At 32.6% G+C, this 22,234-nt stretch overlaps 1 protein-coding gene across 2 annotated transcripts in view; it reads left to right on the top strand.

The window, feature by feature from the left end:
• Positions 1-22,234, top strand: part of TRIP12_1 (Ubiquitin-protein ligase) — a gene marked incomplete at its 3' end in the record, with an annotated part of 49,966 nt that overhangs the window by 5,724 nt on the left and 22,008 nt on the right. For both annotated transcript variants that reach the window (XM_012940671.3, XM_051218324.1), the window contains 12 exons: positions 111-251; positions 3,208-3,959; positions 6,855-7,450; positions 9,153-9,461; positions 10,622-10,897; positions 11,517-11,622; positions 13,305-13,707; positions 16,495-16,705; positions 17,601-18,076; positions 19,037-19,469; positions 20,535-20,707; positions 21,662-22,088. In XM_012940671.3, the coding sequence (XP_012796125.2) occupies positions 111-251; positions 3,208-3,959; positions 6,855-7,450; positions 9,153-9,461; positions 10,622-10,897; positions 11,517-11,622; positions 13,305-13,707; positions 16,495-16,705; positions 17,601-18,076; positions 19,037-19,469; positions 20,535-20,707; positions 21,662-22,088 (4,303 nt within the window). The remainder of the gene's footprint in view (positions 1-110; positions 252-3,207; positions 3,960-6,854; positions 7,451-9,152; positions 9,462-10,621; positions 10,898-11,516; positions 11,623-13,304; positions 13,708-16,494; positions 16,706-17,600; positions 18,077-19,036; positions 19,470-20,534; positions 20,708-21,661; positions 22,089-22,234) is intronic.

The raw sequence follows: 22,234 nt of genomic DNA, 5'->3' as shown, positions 1-22,234 counted from the left end.
CACTTCTCGTTTTCATTAAGTATATCTTTGTTTTGGTGATAGAAACGCTGGCGACTGTCTATCTGTTAGCCTGTTTGTTTTACTTCTGTATATTTTTTTACGGCTGTTAGGCAATTAGGAACCTACCATAGTAGTTCGTCATATTCAAAGTCATCTGATCGGAAACGGCACTCACTCGCTTCCCCAGGAACTGCTCATATATCTCAAAATTTACCGCATACCGCCACGGGTCTATTTATGAGCAAAAGATCGTAAGTTTGTTGCTGCTGTTTTATTTTTTCCTGACGTGCTTTCATGAACTCTTTTAGCAGTTAGTTGTTTTCCAAAAAGGCACATCAGGAGTTGTATCATTAGCTTTACCTTGTCTAATTTTTGCAAGTTTTTAAATACCCTTATGTATTTTTTTCATTATGATTAGTGGAATTTCCATAAAAGTATGTAATTAATCGAAATATTTTGATGATTTTCACGATCTGTTTGAAACTATTCCGTCTAGATTATCTAGTATAGCTGACGGACGTTTTGTTAAACGTTCAATACATCATTCATTTGTAGCCTTAACGCATTCTTTCACCAACAACTATATTCACTTGATATGGTTTGGACGTATATTATGTGTGGGTTTATTTAGTTAAGAAAGTTAACTTAATAATACGGTCTCATTTCCAAAGTTAATCATAACTTCTTATGGCAAAATCATTATATCTCTTTAGCAAAGTATAAATCACGTAACATTAATGGACCAAATCCACTAAGCGATGTCGATAGCTTTGGATAAGTTTTATTTACAAAATCTTCCCACTTTACAAAAGTTCAGTATTTCAGTTCATTTTTACAATAAGTGCCAATTGGTTCTCGTTATTTTGAAGATTCGATTTCTTTGATTTTTGACCGGGAAAAGTCACATTCCGTAATTTGCATACGTTTAGAATAAATACATATATTTACTGAAGATTTCTGCACTCAACCGGCTCTTATTACTAGTAGTGAGCCTGGATAATAAATAAAGCCTTGGAATAACTGTTTTGGAGATTTTTCTCATTATGGACTTAGAATTAGTTAGGAAACTTAAAAACTATAAGACAAACTGGGACAACTCCCTCACTCTAGTTTGAGACTCCTGACTTATGGGCACTAACGTCCTCTAATTCTTTTGCGAGAATTACCCACCGCTACTGACTGTTAACCGTCTCACTCCTGATTCGGTTGAACTTCACCAGTCACAACTTACAAAAAGACTTTTTAGGGCTGAATAATGGAGTTCAATGCCTGATTTTCATAACAATAAAATATTTCATTTCGATTACTTGTTCTTTGTTCTCATGTTTGTAGTAAAGTATAAATTATTTCTAAAGTGTCTTTGGGGGAAAACTGACTCGTTCAAATATAAAATCTTATTCAGTTATGATGTTATAATGCGAACAGTTTATTCAAAATTGAAAACTATGACGTGTTTGTTGTAGGTTTTTAACACTCATGGAAACTGATTGTTTATCTAATGTCATGCGTTACACACATAATGTGTAGTCATCTAAAACTTCTTGTCTTTCGGCTTTTTGGAAACAGTATTTGACATTTAATATAACCAAAAGGATAGAAAATATTTTTCTGAAAAGTCTACTAAATTCTAATTAACGTTTTGTAGTGTAGGTTTTTCGGGAACATCACCACGATATTAATCCATTTCATACAGTAAATTAGTAAATTAACTCTTCTCTCGCATTTTACGTATTTACGTTGTCGAATTTTTCTTAGTAAATCTAGTTAAAATAGAGTTAAACAGCTGAAACATGTCTCATTGGTTCAAGTCGTTAATCAATAAACCCAACTAATGATGTGATTGGTTTTTGTCATGCATAATTTATAGCGAAAAACCTTGTCTGTCCTCTCACATTCAATATAAACCAGTCAAGTTCTTTGTCCTCATAACGACGCAATTTATTCATGTGACTATACATTTGTTAGTATTACAAATAAATGAATGTTATTAATTAATTTATTTGTGAATTAATACTAGTACAATAGTTTTAAATATGTTGATGAATTGAGTCTAACGTCACGATAACGCTTTTGAATTCCTGGAAATTAAAATTTTCACATTTGTAAGGCTAATCCAAAATTTATATCTTCATGAAAAAAAGTAATGTATTCAGATATTTGTAGCGGTCCCGAACTCAATACAAACCTTCATAAAGTGATTAGAAAGGTAAATCTTTTTACATGATCACAGCATATGTTAATCTACTGATCAGCACCTCTTAGCTTCTATATTTAGAATTTTTTAGCATCATTAAATTGTAACTTGATATAGTTAGTAAAATCATTTAATAATCTATTACTACGGTATTTTACTAGTATATGGCAAAACAAGAGAATAACATGGATTACCATATTATCTTTGAGTTGAAACTACATAGAAGTGTTTATCGAGGAAAAGAAGTTTCTTTTTGTATATTAGTCGTTGATTCATTCTACATCTTTACATAATGATGTTTTTTGCAGGATCTCTGAAATCTGTTTGTTGCATTTTTTTATATAAAGCAAATGATTTAAAATCCATATATTTCTAATGAAGGTGAAAAAAATAGATGTTTGAGTTAACAACGTAAATCTGTTAGTAGCTTTTAGTTGTAGTTTTTAAATTAAGAAACATCCTGTTGCATAAACTTGGATAGATTAGCAAGAAAAATAAATAGAAAAGTACGCATTGTAATGTTTATGATCTCATCAGTTAATTTCCTTGTTCTCCTGATCAATCAGTTAAGTAGGTATCTAACGTTTTTATGTGTCCCTAATTTTTGTTATATGATTCTTACTATTATACGATCGTTTTAATAACGTTTGGGATGTGAAAATTACTGTAACTTAGTCACTACGCTTAGGGCGTAACCATAGTCTTAATCCATGTGACTCATTGTGTTTTTTATTCGTTCCCTTCCCTTTTCTTTCTCTCTCATTTCAATTTATTTATAAATAAATCTGACGATGAATGTTTTATACTAATTTGTGCTCTTGTGTACAATCATTTTTTGATATAATATTCTGTTTAGTCCTACATACTTTGTCATCATGTTAGTATACATAAATTCACTTGTTAATCATACTAATGATCGTCTAATATTTTGTGGACTTACGATTTTATGACCAATCACCCTTAAATTTTTCTACCAGTTTCATGATTGAAAAACACTTTTTTGTATCACTTAGACGTCGCGATCGTCAGCGGTCTGTGACTTCTATGACGGTGACAAGTTCATCTACCATAAAAAACACGAACACTGGAGACAATGTGTTCAGTACAAACACCTCAAATTATCCCATACATTCAAGTCTTTCAGCTGCCCATTGCACCGGAGAAAAGACTTTGCATTCTCAAATACCCTATGTTCAGTTGCCTGCTGATTCCTGTCCTCCACACTGCTCTCAAGGCGTTATGATTTCTAATGATGTGATTGTCTCGGAACATGTTGGAACTATGGGATTTCCCAGTACTGATCTACATCAATCTGTCAATCCTGAGTCGAATGTCCCTTTTTATGTTGTTCAGAAAAGTGCTTGTGCGCCCAATGAAACTCAAGATCCTAATCCTCGATCACTTAATCAACATTATTATATAGTTCCTGATCTTTCTCGCCCAACAGAAAGTAATAAAACTTCATCTTCTGAGTTCAAAAGTTCCTGTATTTATTCCAATACTATCCAGCTACGTAGCTCAAAGGATGTAACAGTTACGAAACAAGAAAATAATAGGAATTTTAGTCATATTCCAATTGACCTGACAACTAATACACTGCATAACCAAATACCTATGCCATTGGATTCATCCTCCCAACCTATTCAGTTAGGATTGCCAGTTTGGTCATCTGTAGACCAGCTAGAGTCTCAGACAGCTTTCACAACATCATCCAGCAGTGTAATGATGGCGTCATCATTGCAAAACTCATCAAACTACCGCAAAAGTGAGTCAATGTTAACTATACTTAAATTAATTTTGTCAGGAAGTAGATTCTGTTATTGAGTAAGAATCTTGATTTATGTTAGGCGAATTATTGTTTTATATTACGAAAGGTAAAAATTAGGTTTAAATAAACTGAATATGGGTTGATTAATAAAGCCTTGCAATTTATCAATAATCTCGCTTAGTGTAGTACTGTTTCCCATGGTCGACGAAATTGTTTTCTAAAAGCATCTTTCTTTCAGTAACCAAATTCAACCAATTAGTGTGTTTAAAAGAAGGAAGTAATTTTAGTAACACAGTGGTTAGGTAATACCAATTCAATCCGAAGTAAAAATGAATTTGTTTATCATGTAAAATATACGACCTACTACACGAAATTAGTAATTATTCCTATACATGTGGACTCAATATACTCTAGATGACAGTATCTACAGTCATTTTGTCGGGCCGTACTAAACTAAGAACGAATTATTACTGTTTAACGCCATGTCACTGTATGCGATATTTTTGTGTACACTTATCAGTTTCCTTCGTTGTACCAATAATATATAAACTCAGATTGTATAATTAGCTTACTATCTGGATTATCCCCGTTATATTATGCGGCCGCGGTGACTGATTTATTGCTCTCCTTTGTCACGACTCAGAGTAAGTAATGATTACAGTTAATTTTTGCTGATACCTTTCCCGTGGACACTTTCCAATATCGGCTTCAAGGGTACAGACGATTTCTTGATTGAACCTTTCACGATAAGTTTTGTTCTTAGTCTCGATACTTGAAGCTGGTGAATGTTTCTGAGCAGCATTTTTATACTTTGTTCCTGTGTGGTTTGGTAATGTGCTTCTCTCGGGATTATCACTATCGTCATATTCTTTATTTGCGTTATGCTTCTGGAAAGTTGTCTTTTGTTATCGGAAACTGATTGGACACATGCTGATTCAAAACTACAACATCAAAGCGATCGCTTCACCAGTATACACTTTTTGATTAGCTACTAAAAGTACTTACTGCATGTTCGTAGTCATAATTTTCACGTACATCACTATTTAATTTGTTAGTTCCGAGCCTAATGACCATTGTTGCTTTTGTAACATTTCAATTTTACATTGGCGTCATTATTAAATATCACTTATAAATATATAGAACATCGGACTTAGCACAAGTATTCATCAGTCGTATTTCAGTCCAATGCATTCAGGAAAAGTAATTCCGACAATGATAACAAATTTAAAGAGAATTGATAAAATAGTACTATGAAAAGTATGAGATAGTACAATGTTTGGAAATTAGTGGAGAATTGGAGATCAGTGTACGCGCAGTACAACGTACGCTTTTAATCAATATAAACTAAACTCTCTAGTCATTAAGTTACTGTTAATCTTTGAATATTAACGCAGGATGTCTTCATTTCTTATATGATACAAAATAACAGTCAATAACTGTATGAAATAATATCGTTTCTTAGTCATCATGTGTTTTAAATTATTTACTAAGTACATGCAAATGTAAACAATTTAGATCCACATTTCATGGCCAATCTATTACTTACTATACTAGCGTTTAAGCAAACACTAATGGACATGAATCGCATATGTTGTTCATAAACCCGCGTACCGCATCTGTGCATTATTTTGGTTTAATTAGACATGAATGATAAATTAGAAACATTTATGGCCGAATACTTACAGCTTACAAGTTTCTTACTTTCATAGCTCATATTTTGCATCAGCAACTGATAAAGTCACGGAGTTTTTACTCCGACTCAGTAAAAATATTAGTTTTATAGGAGTGGCATCAGAATGACTTTTATTTATCTATACACCATAGTATTCAATATACTTTGAAACAAGACTAATATTTCCATGCAACTGTTCTAAGTGCGAAGTACACTTTATTAAATAGTTGTTATCCAGATGTTTTTGAAAGTAAATTGTACTTCGTTTGCTCAATTTATCCGACTTCAGTGTGTTGACAATTTTGCAAAATTCTGTTTTAAAGTGTTCATTGCCTAACTATTCACAAAGATGTCCTAGTGTTTTCTATCTTATGTTTAGTTTTAGTCTTTAGACAATCAATATCTGAATGTAGTGTCTAATATCTAGTCCAACCTTGTACCAAATGTTTGATAGGTATTATGCAAATGTCATAAGTGTGAGATTAATTGTTTTCATTTCACTTTTTGGATGTAACTACGTATCGCATTTTGTCTCCAGTGCTTATGACTTGATCATTACTAAGATTATGAACTGGTCCAAGTTATAGACATGAAGCACTGGACAACTGTTACGTCCTAATGTAGAGCTCCTCAGTAGTGTACATCCACAATTACACTGCGAAGGAGTCCAGTGCTATGACAAAACAGCTGTTCAGTGCTTCATAGTCTTCAACAGTCGTCTAGCTTGGATCGCTTCGCGATCTCGATAACATTCAACAATTCCTACAAACCCCACTAACTGTAAATCTACGTGCTTAATAATACGGCATAGTGCTTACACTTATCAGTCTACATTTTGAGGAGTATTCCGAATAAAGTTGCTTGTAACTCAAATAGACACGTTATTTATCACTTAGATTCTACCTTATTCTATTTTATACTAAAAAATATGAACTTAACCCCTTAATTATAAGGTCACTCAAGCTGATTTCATAATTTCCTTTTAAAAAATGAAATTAACATATTCAGTTAGGTACATTTTTTCTAATTATCACTGTTTTTCTATGCGAGGTAGCTAAAGCGAAATTGATCAATGCGAAGTATAACACAACCATAACTGATGGGTTTTTGTTTTTCTGAGAATAGATTATTCAATTGTATCTAAGTGGTAGTTTAATTATTTTTTCTCACAAAGTATCTCTGGTTTTATGGATTTTTTGCGACGTTTATACCTTTCTCAGGAACTTTGGAACCATTTACTCCAGCTCAAAGTTTTTACCCTCCAACAACTGATTCTCCTACAACTTATCGTATCCAAACTGATCCCAAATATTCCACTGATTCAAACATAATCCCCATGTTACCGAACTCTTGTTCCCCATTTTTAGTTTCGCCTGGTACATCAGCAGCAGCAAACCATCCAAATGCTATACAGCAACTTTTAAATCCAATCAGTGTCGCTCGTTTAATTGCACTAAACCAAACAATGCATTCGAATACACACTACCAAAAATCTTCCCAGTCAGAACATCTACAGTCTGCACTGTCTACTACCTGTTTAACATCATCCTTCCATCCTACAGTATCCGGTTCCTCAGGAAAGTACTCTCGATATTCACCTCACACTACTCATTCTGGATCCGCTTCAACTTCAAAGTCTGTTGTTTATACACGCAACCATTCTAACACATCAGAATGGTCTAATCCAAAAACGAGTGCTACTCATAGCGGATATCGCAGCCCACATAGTGATGGTATCAATCATCGAATAGCACAGCTACAACAAGCTTCAACTGATAGATCTATGCAGTTGATCATTTTGCAAGATATAAATCAGGTGAGTCATTGGTTGACTGTACAATGGTTATGCTTTTGTCGATAAATTCACTTTGTCAAACATTAAAGATTGAATATGAAAGACTATCTTTTAGCAAAACGTCTCCTTATTCTTTCATTATTTTGTTCATAATAGATAATACTACTGTTGTAACATTAAAAGATGTGTTTAATGCTTGCATTTATTCAACGGGCGAAGGGTTATACATGGATATCGATCCAGTTTCCTTTGGTTTTTCGTTACTTTTCACTTTTACGATCCCATAATTAATTGCATGTGTAATTTTACCTTCCATGAAAGTTGCCTTGATAACCCTCTACCCATTCTTAAACTTCGAAACAAACTGTCTACGAGAGCATAATCAGAAAAGACAAGTTATTTTGAAATTATTCGTCCCTTCAAAAACACCGTAGGAGGGATATTGAAACTAGTTTTGTCTCTGACTTAGTTGTTCAACATTCGACTATCAGAGTGAAAGGGGATTTACTTAATATGAATTTAATCTGTAAGCGTATGGCTTGTATTAGTGTTTAATTTTCTCGAATGTCTAATCTGTTACTGTATGTTTGTTATGAATTTAAGTTGAGTCGATTTTTACCCTGTGCTAATTGTTGTGTCCTTGACTGAAGAGATTAGAGAGCAGCGTATTTATCGATCGATTACAATGACACGGAAAACACGTACGGACGGCCTAGAGTCTCGATTGGTCCCACTTCCCTGTCTAGCCCAGTCAGTTGAGTCCAGAACACAAGTCACAGCCTCTGAGTTATGAATCATTGTATTTCAGACATACTCTATTTATATACCAAACAAACAAACCACATCGTACCATAAAATAGAAACAACATTTACACAATATTTAACAAGTGAAATAAACATCGACCAATAGGAAATGTACATTTAAGGTCCAAGGCCACCATAGACTTAACACGATAATTATTGGTATATTTTTCCGACTATCCTAACAATGTTGGTGCTTCATCAAGTGTTACAGTTACAATAAACTTTTTGCATTGTGGTGTTCTCACTTTCGTGTTATCCTATCACTACTTCACTGTATTTCATTAGACTGTTATCGTCCGTTTGTTCAAAGTTTTGGTACAATGCTGTCTGTGTGTTTTTATTGAATACACTGTAAACTTTATTCATATTCACTTTCAGCGTTAAAGCTTTCATATATGTGTATCAGAGAATTAAACTTTACTTATTCTTCGTTTGTCTTCAGCTTCTAGACATGAAACCATTGATTGTTTGCCTTCGTGTTGTTAGGACCACTTTAACCAATCAAATTTCATCTTACAAAGACTATGTAGTTGTGCATCAAGTTTAGTTTTAAAAGCAGTGGTCAGATTCACATACACAATTAATTATCATTTTATCTCAGATTTATTCTTTACTTTTCTTTTTGCCTTATTGTTCTATTTGCTGGTTTCCTCTATTTATATCAATAATTTATTTACCTCACTTTCTAAAACGAATCACTTCATATTATCGTACAGTGATTTTAATTAATGTATATAGTTTTATCTGGTAATTTATTCACACTTATTGTTAGTAATACTCATCAATCAGTCCATATTGTAGAAATTTATTGCTAAAATCCATATTGAAATATTCAAATGTGAATTATGTAAATATAAAATATGCTTATTTCACTTGTTAATTAATTTGTTTCTATTTCTTTTATTATTTTATTCATTAGATTCTGTTAATGGATTTTGAAGAGAATTTAGCAAATCTAGATGTCAATAGTTTAGTTAATTGTGTTCTGCAAATTTTAGAATCACAAGAAGAACATTTAGTTGAATTGAAAAATTTAAGTTGTAATGTTTTAACGCATATGATGGATGTTTTACCACGTAGTTCAGATTTTATTGTTCCAGCTTTGCCTATTCTACTCACAACTATGTCTTCCAGTTTTGTTGGTGATATATTAGAGAGAATAATTAATTTATTAGAACAAATATCACGTCGTCACGGAAAAGAAGTACTAAAATCTGGTGGCGTTTCTGTAAGTTCAAGTTTTTCATAGTAATAATTACATTACGTAATTCATTACGTTATAGTGCATATAAATCACCATGACCTTAAGGTTAAAAGGAAAGGAAAAAAGAATTAACGTGAAATGCACTAAATAATTGTTTTAGTTGAGAGAAAAAGCAACAATGAAAACATGATCATCTTTACGTGTATTATGAAGTTAGAGGGTAATCATTGACTTTTTCTAAGTACAAATCAAGTTTCAACTTCTCGTTTGCTTAAGGCCTGTAAAAATCTTAGCTTGCTGAAAACTAACTGTTTTAATTCATTTGCCTCTCATTCTGCATCCAATGGATGATTTTATTTCTGGGAATGTTTTCAGAATTTCCTGTGTATGCTCATATCTCTATTCGTTCACCATACTGGTTTTTATATATAAATGCAAATTAATAGATGGGATTAAAACTAACGTGTTCAATTTTGTATGTATATCACTTATAAATGGATTAATTTTGCTACAGCAAGTATTCTATTTAGTACATCCTTGGATTTTTGGTCAATGTTGCTCTCAGTTTAACCATCCTTCAAAACTAGTTAGCTGAATACCATTTTCTTCCATAGATTTTTAAACTTCAGTTCATGTACACTATCCGTGTTCATGTTTCCTTTCAAACCTTACGAAGCCATCATTCTTTTAAATATTGGTCTCCATCGTCATTTATTTTGTCCAAATCTCCGTCATGTATCCTATGATTGAATGATTTAATCAAATAGCACTTACACTTCATCAAATGAAAACTAAGTACTCCAGGGTATCACTTGATTTAAGTCATCTTTTGATAACTAAAACAACCTCAAAAATCTTTTTATGTTATGTTCCCAGGAATCACTTGGATTCATAGATGTGTCTTGCATTCCATCTTTGTGTTCAAAGTATTAAAACTCCATTTTATTGCCAGTTACGTAAAGACTTTTAAATATCGTTAAATTTCATTTGTAGTCAAGACGATAGGAAACTTCACAATGTTTACTACTTGGGATAACACATTTCTTACTACGTATGTATTACGTTCTACTTGACACTGTCTTTGTACTCTTACTCAATAGTAACGAACAGCTTTACTTAGTTTTTTTAAATATACCAATTTACTTTGAATATTTTACTCTCTTGTTTTTTAAATTTTCATTTAGACTGTTCTCGGATTTTACGACTTTGTTACCTCAGCACAACATCGAACTATTTTGACAATGGTGTATAACTGTTTCATAAATCTACAACCAGCCGATTACGATTTAATCTCCAACTGTTTACCAACATTGGCTGAACATTTAAAAGAGTCAGAACCTCGTTGTGTTGAACGCGTTTGTAGTTGTTTTGTACGCTTGATTAGTGCTTATCGATTTGAGCCAAATTTACTTAAATGTATTGTTAATAGTTGTAACTTATTAACTAACCTTCAATCATTGGTACGTGTTTATGTTTTTCTGTGTGTTTCATTTTTTTATATTTGTAATTGTGTTTTTTTTTATAAAAAAATATGTCATCCACTAGCTTTTGTAATCGACTTAAGCGTCTTGAAGTAAAGGTTCCTGATAAACGACATCCAATCATGGTTAGTACTTGAGGTTGATCCATTTAGTTTTCAGTCATGATAAAATTATACTGGTCTTCTTTGATCGTGAAATAATACAATGAACAATGATAAACTCTCAGTCATTATGTAGTCTGTTAATCACTCATTGTATTATTTTATTATTTATTGTTATTCGCCGTCAAAAGCACTGATATCAACTGTGTACATCAACACTAATGTATTATTTAATTCGTTCGTTGTTCATTACTAAACAGTAAATATACAATTAGAGTCAAATTACGTTATTATTTCAAATTATCTGTTTTTCTCTTGATTTTAATTTCCTACAATATTGACTGGATCATAGTTTTTCTTTCAATTGACTTGTAATAATTTTCTAAAAATCACCTTTATACCAATTGAATTTACTATTCATCATATTAATTGAGCGTATTTATTTAATTTTTTACTCTTAATACTATTGTATAAACTATTGTTTCGTCCGTGTCTAGCTCACGTTAACTCCATCGATTTTGTCCAGTATCAATGATGTAATTCAAATATTAGCAACATTATGCTCAAGTTGTCCTGATTTAGCTGTTGATTTAATTAAACAAAGTAAGTTTATATGTATCCTTTAAAATTACACCATAATCTTGTCTTTACTATTCTGTTGAACAATTCTTGTCAACTTCCCAATATATTAACTATTGATTAGTGTTTCTATTCAATTAAGCTTCTTATTTTGTATTGTTTTAGGGAGAATGCAGCATAGAATACGATGAACTCATTGTACTTTGTGTTGCAAACATTATCATTCTTGCTTCCTTTCCAATTTGTTGAAGGAAACTAAAAATGACATGAGATAATATCTCATAAAATCTATGCATACATCTCTTGTACTCTCAATTAGTTATTAATGAAAATCCATTAAACAAATTATCGGATTGTAGTAGCATTGATTAATTTAACTAATTTACATAACATTAGATAATTAAGATTTGTCAAATATATCAGTATGTATATTTGTGTGAATTATCGAAAACGTGAAATTCAATCGAGTTACACAGGCTGATTAACATATTGCTCGTGTTGGCCAGCAAATAACCTGTCTATAAGACAAAAACATAATATATGTGACTTTATTTTATAATGTCAATTATTTTACTTCCAAACAAAGAAATTTGTTTGCGCATATACAATAATATTACTACTTCAAGCTAAATACGATAAAATTCAGTTAGCACTTCATAAAAGGTATAAACATTCTTTGTTTCATTAAAGAGGAAGAATGTATTTATAAAATCTCTGAATGAATTTGAAGTAAATTCAACGTTTTGCCTGACGAATACTGTGAAACTGTTCAATCACATTCAGACGATAGTTCTTATATATTCTTTGTTTCGTTTATTTGATACCAATGATAATGACGTAATCGATCATGGTAACAACTTACTTAAGAACATAGAATTTCGTTTGTCATTGTGTTAATAAATATCGTAAAATGATTTTCCTTGTATAGCCAAATATTTTTGCGAAATTAGTTGTGTTATCTAGTTTTACTTGGCGTTCAAATAACCGTCTATCAATCCTGATTCAGTCATGCAATCAGTTTCCTCCATAAATTTAGTCAAGGCAAGAACGATAGTATTTGAAGAATATGGTTCATGATTCTTATATATCTGACAATATTGATTTAATTTGTTGTATAATTACTGACTGTTTTAATAGAATATTGCCTTCAGTTTGTATAGTCTATAAACAATTCTGTATGTTGGCTGAAATAAAGGCCAAAGTAATGTTTCATAACATAAATAAACTTCTTGATAGTGAATTGTTATATTTTCTCAAAAAGTAAGTGTCATAACTCTGTTACTCTTGGAGAATATTTAGTGATAGAATCGATCATTAGAGTATCTTTCGTTAGAAAATGGAAGTTAGTTACATTATTTGATTATTCAAACCATACTGTGTTTTACAACATAGACATTCATATTTCTGTGGACACAAATTTTCAGTTAAATAGTTCATCCACTCCAATCAAATACAAGTTACTGTATTTAACTTGGAAATACATGTTTTATCAGAGTTAGGGATGCTTCTGAGCTTTTCTGAAGAGAGCTGGCACAAAGAACTTATAATTTATAGATCTGTAGTTACAAACCTAGCTCTAAAACTACTGTTCTACAACTTCAAACTTATAGCTTACAGTCGGTCGTCTTTTTTCATTCATATTGTTAATTTCATCACTATTAGTATATTGTTTAAAATCAATATTTCTTTCTTTTCCTTTTGGTTAGATATTTCAAACACTATATATTCTCTTCTATTGGGAGTTAATCCGGAAATCGAAACTGACTGGGCTACTCTAACGTCATGTTTTAATGGCTTAACACTAGCTAGTTTAGTTCCAAATCAATCAACCACGAAACGACTTCGTGCTCGTTCTCATTCTGGTGAATCGTTTAAACCCTCATCTTCAACACTGTCAGGTTCTACACATTCATCCAATAAACAGTTTGATGTTGGTACCATTTGTTCACCACCTGGCTTATTGCAACAATGCAACAATTTACCATTTGGTTGGCAGTCTTTAATGATTACTAACTCTGCTTTTCTGAATTCTTCCTTATCGAATTCAACAAGTTTATCTATCAATCAAAGAAGTCCAGATGATGTACATTCAATAGTTTATTTGATTAGGTAGATTAAAAGAAATTTTCTTAGATGTTATTAGTGATTCGTTTCAGTTTTTTTAATTATAATACTTGCTAACGTCATTTTATCCTGTTTGTTGTGAAATCAATCTGTCTATAACTTAAACGGAAAAATGCTTGATTCTAGTCATACTATATTGTTTATTGCATTAAACATATTTATTTATTATATACAACGATGAATACTTTTTCTAAGCTCATTTTCATTGTAATTGCTTAGTAAAGCTATCGTATACAATTACTATACTGTTTTTACTATTACTACTACTCACAATGTCGTCAAAATATCAACAATCTTATCCAAAAATGCAAATTATACCTGATGATCAATACGTTTTATTTACCAGAATTCATCCTCTAAGTATAAAATTTCTTGTTACAAATATGACAAATTGTTTTATCGGTCAGTGTTCTGCTTTGATACAGATACTTTTAGTTATGTGATACGTTTCATCAGAGTTGTCTTATAACTCTATTAGTCAGTCAGCTACAATTAGGACCAGGCACATATATACGTCGGGCCAAGTTGCCAAGCCGCATTGGCACAGCAAAATGAACGCCGGATTCATAGAAGTAGTTAAGTCAATGGTGGCAATATATAAAAGAAAGATTGCATATAAGGATATAGTACATGAAGGAAGAATTAGTTTGTAGAAAGAAAGATAGGAAGCGATTTTAATCTCTTAGTTTAAGGGAAGACAGAGAGCTTATACACCTACGCCATTGTGAACGATTCTGAGTCATGTCACCAAGAGTCTCCAACCATTGGTTACGATAGTCGCGTGGACTCCAACCAAGTAGTCTGCATCTACCGACATGGCTCAGACTAGAAGTTAGTGACTTCAAGCACTGATGCCACGTTTTGGTTTGGCCGCCCCTAACTTCCATCCACCTCCAACACTTGTAGGCTTTGCGTGCCGTGGCAGTCGGTTATTGGGTATACGTAACACGCGGCCCAACCATCTCAGTCGATGAAGATTCACAACCTCATCAACTGACTTGCCATCATTCCCTAATACCCTGTGTTTAATCTTATTATTACTTACCCGGTGATCCCAGCAGATGCGAGCAATATTTCTAAGACATCTGTGGTCAAATACTAGTAACTTATGAGTATCCTCTACTCTTAATGACCACTAGAACAGAACGAACAACCGCCCAGTATACTCGTCCTTTTATTGATAGACGGATATCTCGCCTCCGCCATAGGTGACGTAAGTCGGCAAAAGCCAAACGAGCTTTTTGGATCCGTGCTGAGATTTCGTCAGACACCAACACATTAGGGTTGATCAGACTTCAAGATAAGTGAAGTTGTCGACGCGCCCGACAACTTCACTCCCTATCCTTAGTTTAGGTGTGACGCAGGTCAGTCCTGGAGCAACAACTTGCATTTAGAGGAGAAGAAACGCATCCCAAACATCCTGGGTTTGTTGCTCAGTGCTACCAAAACACTGCATTTTATCAGCGTCTCCACCAAACAGGACTATGTCATCTGCGTATTCTAAGTCAATAAGTGAACCTCCTGGTAAAAGGTCGGTGCCCGAAAATTCTGTCGACGAGAACGTTATTTGCAGCAGCAGGTCTATGATGAAATCGAACAAAAATGGAGATAGTGAATAGCCTTGTTGGTCACCACTTGAGGTTGCGAAATCGCCATAACATCTGATTTGACTGGTAGTGTTCGAGTAAGGAGCCCTCACAAGGTTAATGTACTTCTGAGGTACACCTTTCAATGACAGATACTGTCAAAGAACTCTATTACCATTTATCCGTTCAAGTATGAGTAAGTAGATCATGATAATTAATTCCGAACAATCTATGAACAGTACCTTTCTGTTTTAACCTAAAAAATTAGAAAAATGAGGATAAACAAAAGAAACTATAAAAATAATAAAATGGAAGATGTAGAATAATGCAGTGGTCAATTTTTTGCGTGAACTAAAATAATTAGTCTATTTAGTCATAAGTAACTCATTCATTAACCACCTGGGTATGAGCCAGTCTCTAGTTATGAGGAGTTATCATACTACACGTTTGTCCAAACCGAAACGGAGAAAGCGAAGTTCAAAATTGGGACTGTAAGTCGAACGCTTTAACTACGAATTCACCACTTCATCTTTTAACTCACACACCGTCTAGCATTGTTCGTCGCAGTCAGTATACGTTATGAGGCATAGGTAATATACGTTATAAAAATTCTGTATATATACTTCAAATTTATTCATAATACAAGTTTGTCCTATACGTTAATAAGATAGTGAAAAGTGAAACAAAAAAGTATTATTTTTTACTGTGAAATAAATCATCTCTCGAGTAGACTGTTAATAATAATGATGATTAAAACTTTTGTTGTATGTTCAGACTGAGGTAACCGATATTAAGTTGTTGTATTCCTTCCTATGCACCTATTCATTTCATCTTCTGAAACTATACTGTCAACGTTTAATCTTTCTGATTATTATCACTGTTACATTATTCCGATTTCTTTGCTATTCATCTCATTAATTTTGTCTCGTTCTAATGTGTTGTATGGCAACATGAGCTAACTCAGATACGTGTGAGACTCCATGTTAATCATGGATAACTGACTATTCTGTGCTTTACAATTGTTAGTGCTAATTTATTGCACTCAAATCTTCTTGTTACTTTTTTTCAATATCCTTTCTTGTGGAGTGTGATAATTCGATTTATAACCTACATTACTTATTTGGTTTCTCTGGGGTTTTTTTCACGGAAGCTTATTAGTCATCTATATAATGTTTTATATTTTCAGCGAACTTCTCCCACCGATTTCTAACCAATTCAAATTCTCGACATTATATTCGAATGCATCACAAAAATCCAGTGATTCAACAGTTTCCAATGTACATTTTGGGTCAGGAGTCAATTTGAACTCAATGTTTTCTACTAGTGATTCTGGTTTATGTACTCCGGAACAATTGACTACAGGGACAGTGTTTTTCGCTGACACAAACAATCTTCAGGTTAGTGTAGTGTCATGTTTTAGTTTAGGTTTTTCTTCCATTTCGATGTAATTATTATTGTATTGGTTTTTTTAAATCTAACTCATTGCCTTACCATTATTATTGTTATTATTATTTAGCTATTTTCCTTTCAGGAGTGGGAGTCGGCAGGAAACCCTGGACCTAGACTTTTCACTAGTTGATGTTCATCAGATTGGCGTTGAAAAAATTGTTGCCTCTCTTTAATATAAATCCCTGTTACCCAGTTTCCTAGTTTGATGCGTTACCATTACATCGTTTAACCCGTGAATAGTACACACGATATCGAGTCATTTGAACTAGTGATCACATCGATAAAATAGGGTCAGCTCTAAGGGACTAGGCAAGCATGATATTGGTTACACCCCAGTGACGAATCAATGAAGGATGGTAATTAATCTCAGGTTACTGTTTTATTTATCCTCAGCTAGCACAGGTTTAGAAATGCATTCGTTCTTTATCTTACAATAGCTTATCAGGGACTTGTATCGTTTCGATACCGCTATAGTCTAAGTAGATGAAAGTTCATTCATAGTTAACTGCTGATTCGTTAGTCCACTTTCCAGTCAATGGTTTTTCAATGTATTTCTCTATTTCATAGTATATCCTGTAATTCATTTTTTTCCTTTTAATAGTTCTATCAATTAGATATTGCTGTCATTAGTCAAAATTAGTCATGGGAATATTTTATTTTGATTATACACAAAGCATTTCAGTGTCATAAACACGAAGAATACAAAAAAAAACATAATATTAATTCCAATTTAGGGGATACGCATCAAAGTTATTTTTGTACTGCCATCTTTTTTATTTGAAAAATATTGTAATTGAAATGTTCATCTTCTGTTGGACATAATTACTTACTAATCCTTTGTAGGTTCAATCCTCAAAAATCAAAAGCTCCGGAAGTTCATCTTCTGTCTCTTCTAATTCATCCAGTACTTTGTTACAAGGTTCATTCGATTCCATCAATCTTTCACAGTCTAGTAATTCCCAAACACATTTAACAGATCCACGTTCACTTCTGTTATATGATGAATGTAAAGAGCTTCATAATCGCTTACTTGCTTTAATTTCCAATAAAGAAGAATCTAAAACAACACATATTGCTCATACTAGGCGACGTTCCATTCAACAAAAACATGGAGAAGATATTAGTATCGGTAAACAAACTGTTTCTGAAAAGCACGTTTCTGGAATACAGCGTTCACATGGAAGTATTGAAAGCCGTTTAGATTTGACAACCACTGAAGCTTTACAAATGGTGCAAATATTACTCCCACTCTTATTTGAAATATTCACTGAAACTACCAAGACACAAACACGTTTGTTGTGTTTAGAAGCGATACAGCGGTGAGTTGGCGTTTTGCACACTGACACTTGCATATTTAATTAATGATACATATGCACAGCAACCACTTTTAAGTCGAAGAAAAATTCACTTCATCACTGTTAGTATATTGCGCTTTATTCATGCAATAAGTGAATTCCTTAGGTTGTTTAATCGCTATCTTGATTTGACGATTTACTGTGACCGTTGTGGTAACCAAATTGACTTGTAAGTTTTCCTTTTCATTTTTATTGTTTCTGGATCGATGACACCAAGAGCAATTATTACCACGGTTCAAATTGGGTCATAGTATTTAGAATTCAAGAATATAATCTTAACTGTCACCAGCCATTCATATTGTATTTCTGGCTACCGGTATTCACAATTTTATTCCCATTGTTGTTTTCTTTTTTTAATACGTAGCTCTCCCCACCTTACCATAACGTCCTACTTTACTTGTTATGAGGTTGTTGTTTGAGTAATGAACAAATATCTCCATTGTCTATTACTTCCAATAAGGATAAGGGTAAACAGCCATAAGCACGTATGTTCATCTAAGCGACTAAAGATATCTACCATTATTATATAACTAGACAAGGAATTGATTGCGCTGTCTAAAACATATGTGTTCACCGTTAAAAATTTGCATTAAAAAAACCTTAAATGCCAGTAGATCTCTTAAACTTCTTCGACTAGTGAATTCTCGCAGAGGTATCTCAAGCGGTATACAAAAAAGGGAAACAACTGAAGACAATTTAATTTCACTCAATCATGGTGAAGTCATTAGTGTGTACCCAGTTTCAAAATATGGGGAACACAGTGGTTCTTAGAAGTAGGCTTCAGCATATTTTAAACATTAAACCATCTATACTTTTAGTACGATAACTGAGTGAAGTTTATTTATATAATAAATGTCCTCAAATCAGTATTATTGTATTACTTTCACCATTCATAATGAGTATAACTATTTTACTGTTCCGTAGAATGATATTTTATTCAAGTCCATTATTACTGGCCAAAGTAATTCATCCAAGATTAGTTTGCAGTCATATTGCGGGTATGCTCAATAGTCCTGAGAAACGTGTTATTCTGATGGCTTTGCAAATTTCTGTCATGTTACTTGGTCGAATCCCGTTTGTATTTGCTACACATTTTCGAAAAGAAGGTATTATTCATCGAGTTGAACAATTAATTTTACGTCTAACCAATGGTAGTGCTTCAGGTATCACTTTACAAAATGATTTATTCTCAAGCAAATCTGTGCCCAAATTATCTTGTGTTGGTTCCAATACCGTAACATGCATATCAAGCAACAACTGTGCAAGTAATCAACATATAAATCACCAACCATTTCAACCTAATGATGACATCAAATCGAAACGTGAATCAGCCGTTACTCATGGACATCATGAAGAGGTGATTATGTATTTTTATTATCGATGATATATTGTTCGGTTGAATATAGGTCATGCTGAACTTGACATAATTGGAATGTAATTAGTTACTAACTTCTGATACTTTATTACACGTGTGGGGAGAAAAATTCATGAGCGAAATAAATGAGTTCTAATGTTATACATCCTAAACTCTAACATTTTCAAATGTGTTTTATTATTGAATATTTGATTTGCTTGTCATATCCATAGTTTCTAATTCGAATAAAATTGCGTTCCATGGAAGCGGATTTATTGATTTGTAGAATATGCTAGTGACTTATCATGAATCTTACAGCTTAATCACAATATATATACTGAAGATTACAGATCAAAAGTTTTATTATTATATGCCATTGCTTTCATGTTTTCGATTGAAATTGTTTAGCCAACTTATAAATAAAACTAATAATCACTGCTTCTACTTATGTTACTACAAGTTATACAACATGTATACCAAAATCATTTTGTTATGAATATTTCATTAGTGGTTAGGTAGTAGCTGCTAGCCTGTAGAATCTACAATACACGATTAGTCCTATTTGGGACTCAACTTAATGTACCTCCATTCCAGTTTTGATGTTCACACTAAAATTCAAACTTAGAAACTTTCTCTTCAAACTCTAATACGATACTCACTGAGCTACTAAGTCCAAATAACCTGTCATTTTGTCTCTATTGTTTTTCGATCAAATCGATCCATACAGTTATATTTAGGTCCTACCTTGTATACAACATTGGTTTCAAAGTGTTTACAGTTGCTCATCTTATTATTTTATCAAGTTAATCACGAAAGCTTTTTACTGTTAATTTGAAATTTCACATACTGAACAATCAGAATGTCGGTATGTTTATTGAGATTGTATATTCCAGGGATATAATTCCCTTTCACTTTATGCTCTATTTTTATCTCGGTCTTATCGCTGAATAAATTTCATCGTGTTGTGGATATATTTCCTAGTTTATTGTTTGATCACTTGTAGTGGATCATTATTTTCTTCACAGGTGAGTAAACTCAGTGTTGTTTATTTCGTTTTCTCATAATTAGACTCACATGGGAAGCTACAGTACACAAAATTGTTCTGTTGTACTTGATATGCCTTTGTCATACAATTCGTTAGTTCAAAAAAGTTTGAATCCCAGTAACAATCAGCAGACAAAGCATCAAATAGAATTGCCTAATACAATGTCCAAGTCGCCTACACTTTTGTTAACTGAACGGTTAGTAATTATTGGTTTTGTTTCTGCATTATTTGAATGTACTGATTCTTACATTACATATTTTAAAACTTTTCACTTTGTTATGAGAATCACTAGAAAACCAATACTTCTAATTGATAAATTCCCTTGATAATGCAATATATTTTCGAACAAAAGGGTTAAATAGTATTCACTTATCGATTATGTCTTAATAGAATAGTTAGAATAAAGATTTCATAAAAGTTATAGATTCTTATTAGCTTGGTTACATGTTATGTACAGTTACACTCGACCTCAAAGTAAATTTCTGTATATCGACTCACTAACTGTACAAATACTATCGGTACTCTTCATATATTGGGAATGTCATTTAGAATTGATCAGTACTCTAACTGAGCGTTCAAATCGGTTTCTTAAACGCTTATAATAACTCCAGTCTAAATTTACAGAGCAACTTGAACACGATAGAAAAAGTGCAACGTATGGAATGTACGCTTTACTCCAAGGTTAGTTTATGTACAGAGAATCTAGGGTATTTATATTATTCCAGATGGTTTTGAGGTTCCGGAATTTTCTGGGGCCGTACTAAATATAATACTGGGATTGGTTACTATCCAATCAGGAATGTGTCAAGTGATTCTTCGCTTTTTAGGTGTTCCTGAGACAATTCTACTCAGTGCTGACTGGATAAAATCTTTCCCAGCGTTTTTAGGGCCAGTCTAACCTTTTTCAAGGAATACTTTGGAATCTCAACAAGAATGTCTACTGTTTTCCATTTATTGAATTTATTAAAGTTGTTTAGCACTAGTCTATAGTTAGCAGTAAATAAATTGCCTAGTATTTGTTGCTATATGCACTTCGCAATCAGATTTTAACTATATTTTAAAATATCACTATTTTGTTTTAATCTCTTTACTAGTTCGCTACTTCATTTTTTGATAATCTAATACAATTCATACATTGTTTCACGTTTAGAGATCCTTTACTTCAGTCCATCTGTTCAATTTGTGAACACTTACAGGCACGTACACAGATTTTGTTAAAATCGTTCGATTCACTCAATAATACTCCTACGATTGAATGCACTAATCCCAGTAATTATCATCATGAAGATAATAAAACTAGTCCATCGTCTCATCATGACGTTACAATTCATAATCTTATTGATTTAATGCCTATTCTTAAATGTGTTGCTCATCAGTTAAATTCTGATTCACCAAATCTATGGATACGTGGTTTAAATCAATTAATTGATTTATTAAAACCGAATGAAAAAACACTTGAGAGAATGATAGAACCACCATCACCGTTTGAACTACAAGAAAGTGGTGTAACAAATGCTTTGTTAAATTTTCTTACATTATCAAGTAATCGGGAAATTCGTTTATGGATAATGTTTAGAGTAAGTTGTTGTGTTGACATTGATTAAATCTGTTATTTTCTTTATTCTTTGTTGCTTTGTTGATTCTTTATTATGTTTTCGTTAAAATAAACAAATCTGAAAGTTTATTGAAACGATGATAGTGATGAATCATTGTCTCAGTAATA

Source organism: Schistosoma haematobium, chromosome 1, assembly GCF_000699445.3.
Source record: "Schistosoma haematobium chromosome 1, whole genome shotgun sequence".
Taxonomy (NCBI): Eukaryota; Metazoa; Platyhelminthes; class Trematoda; order Strigeidida; family Schistosomatidae; genus Schistosoma; species Schistosoma haematobium.
This window is presented reverse-complemented; position numbering and strand designations above follow the sequence as displayed.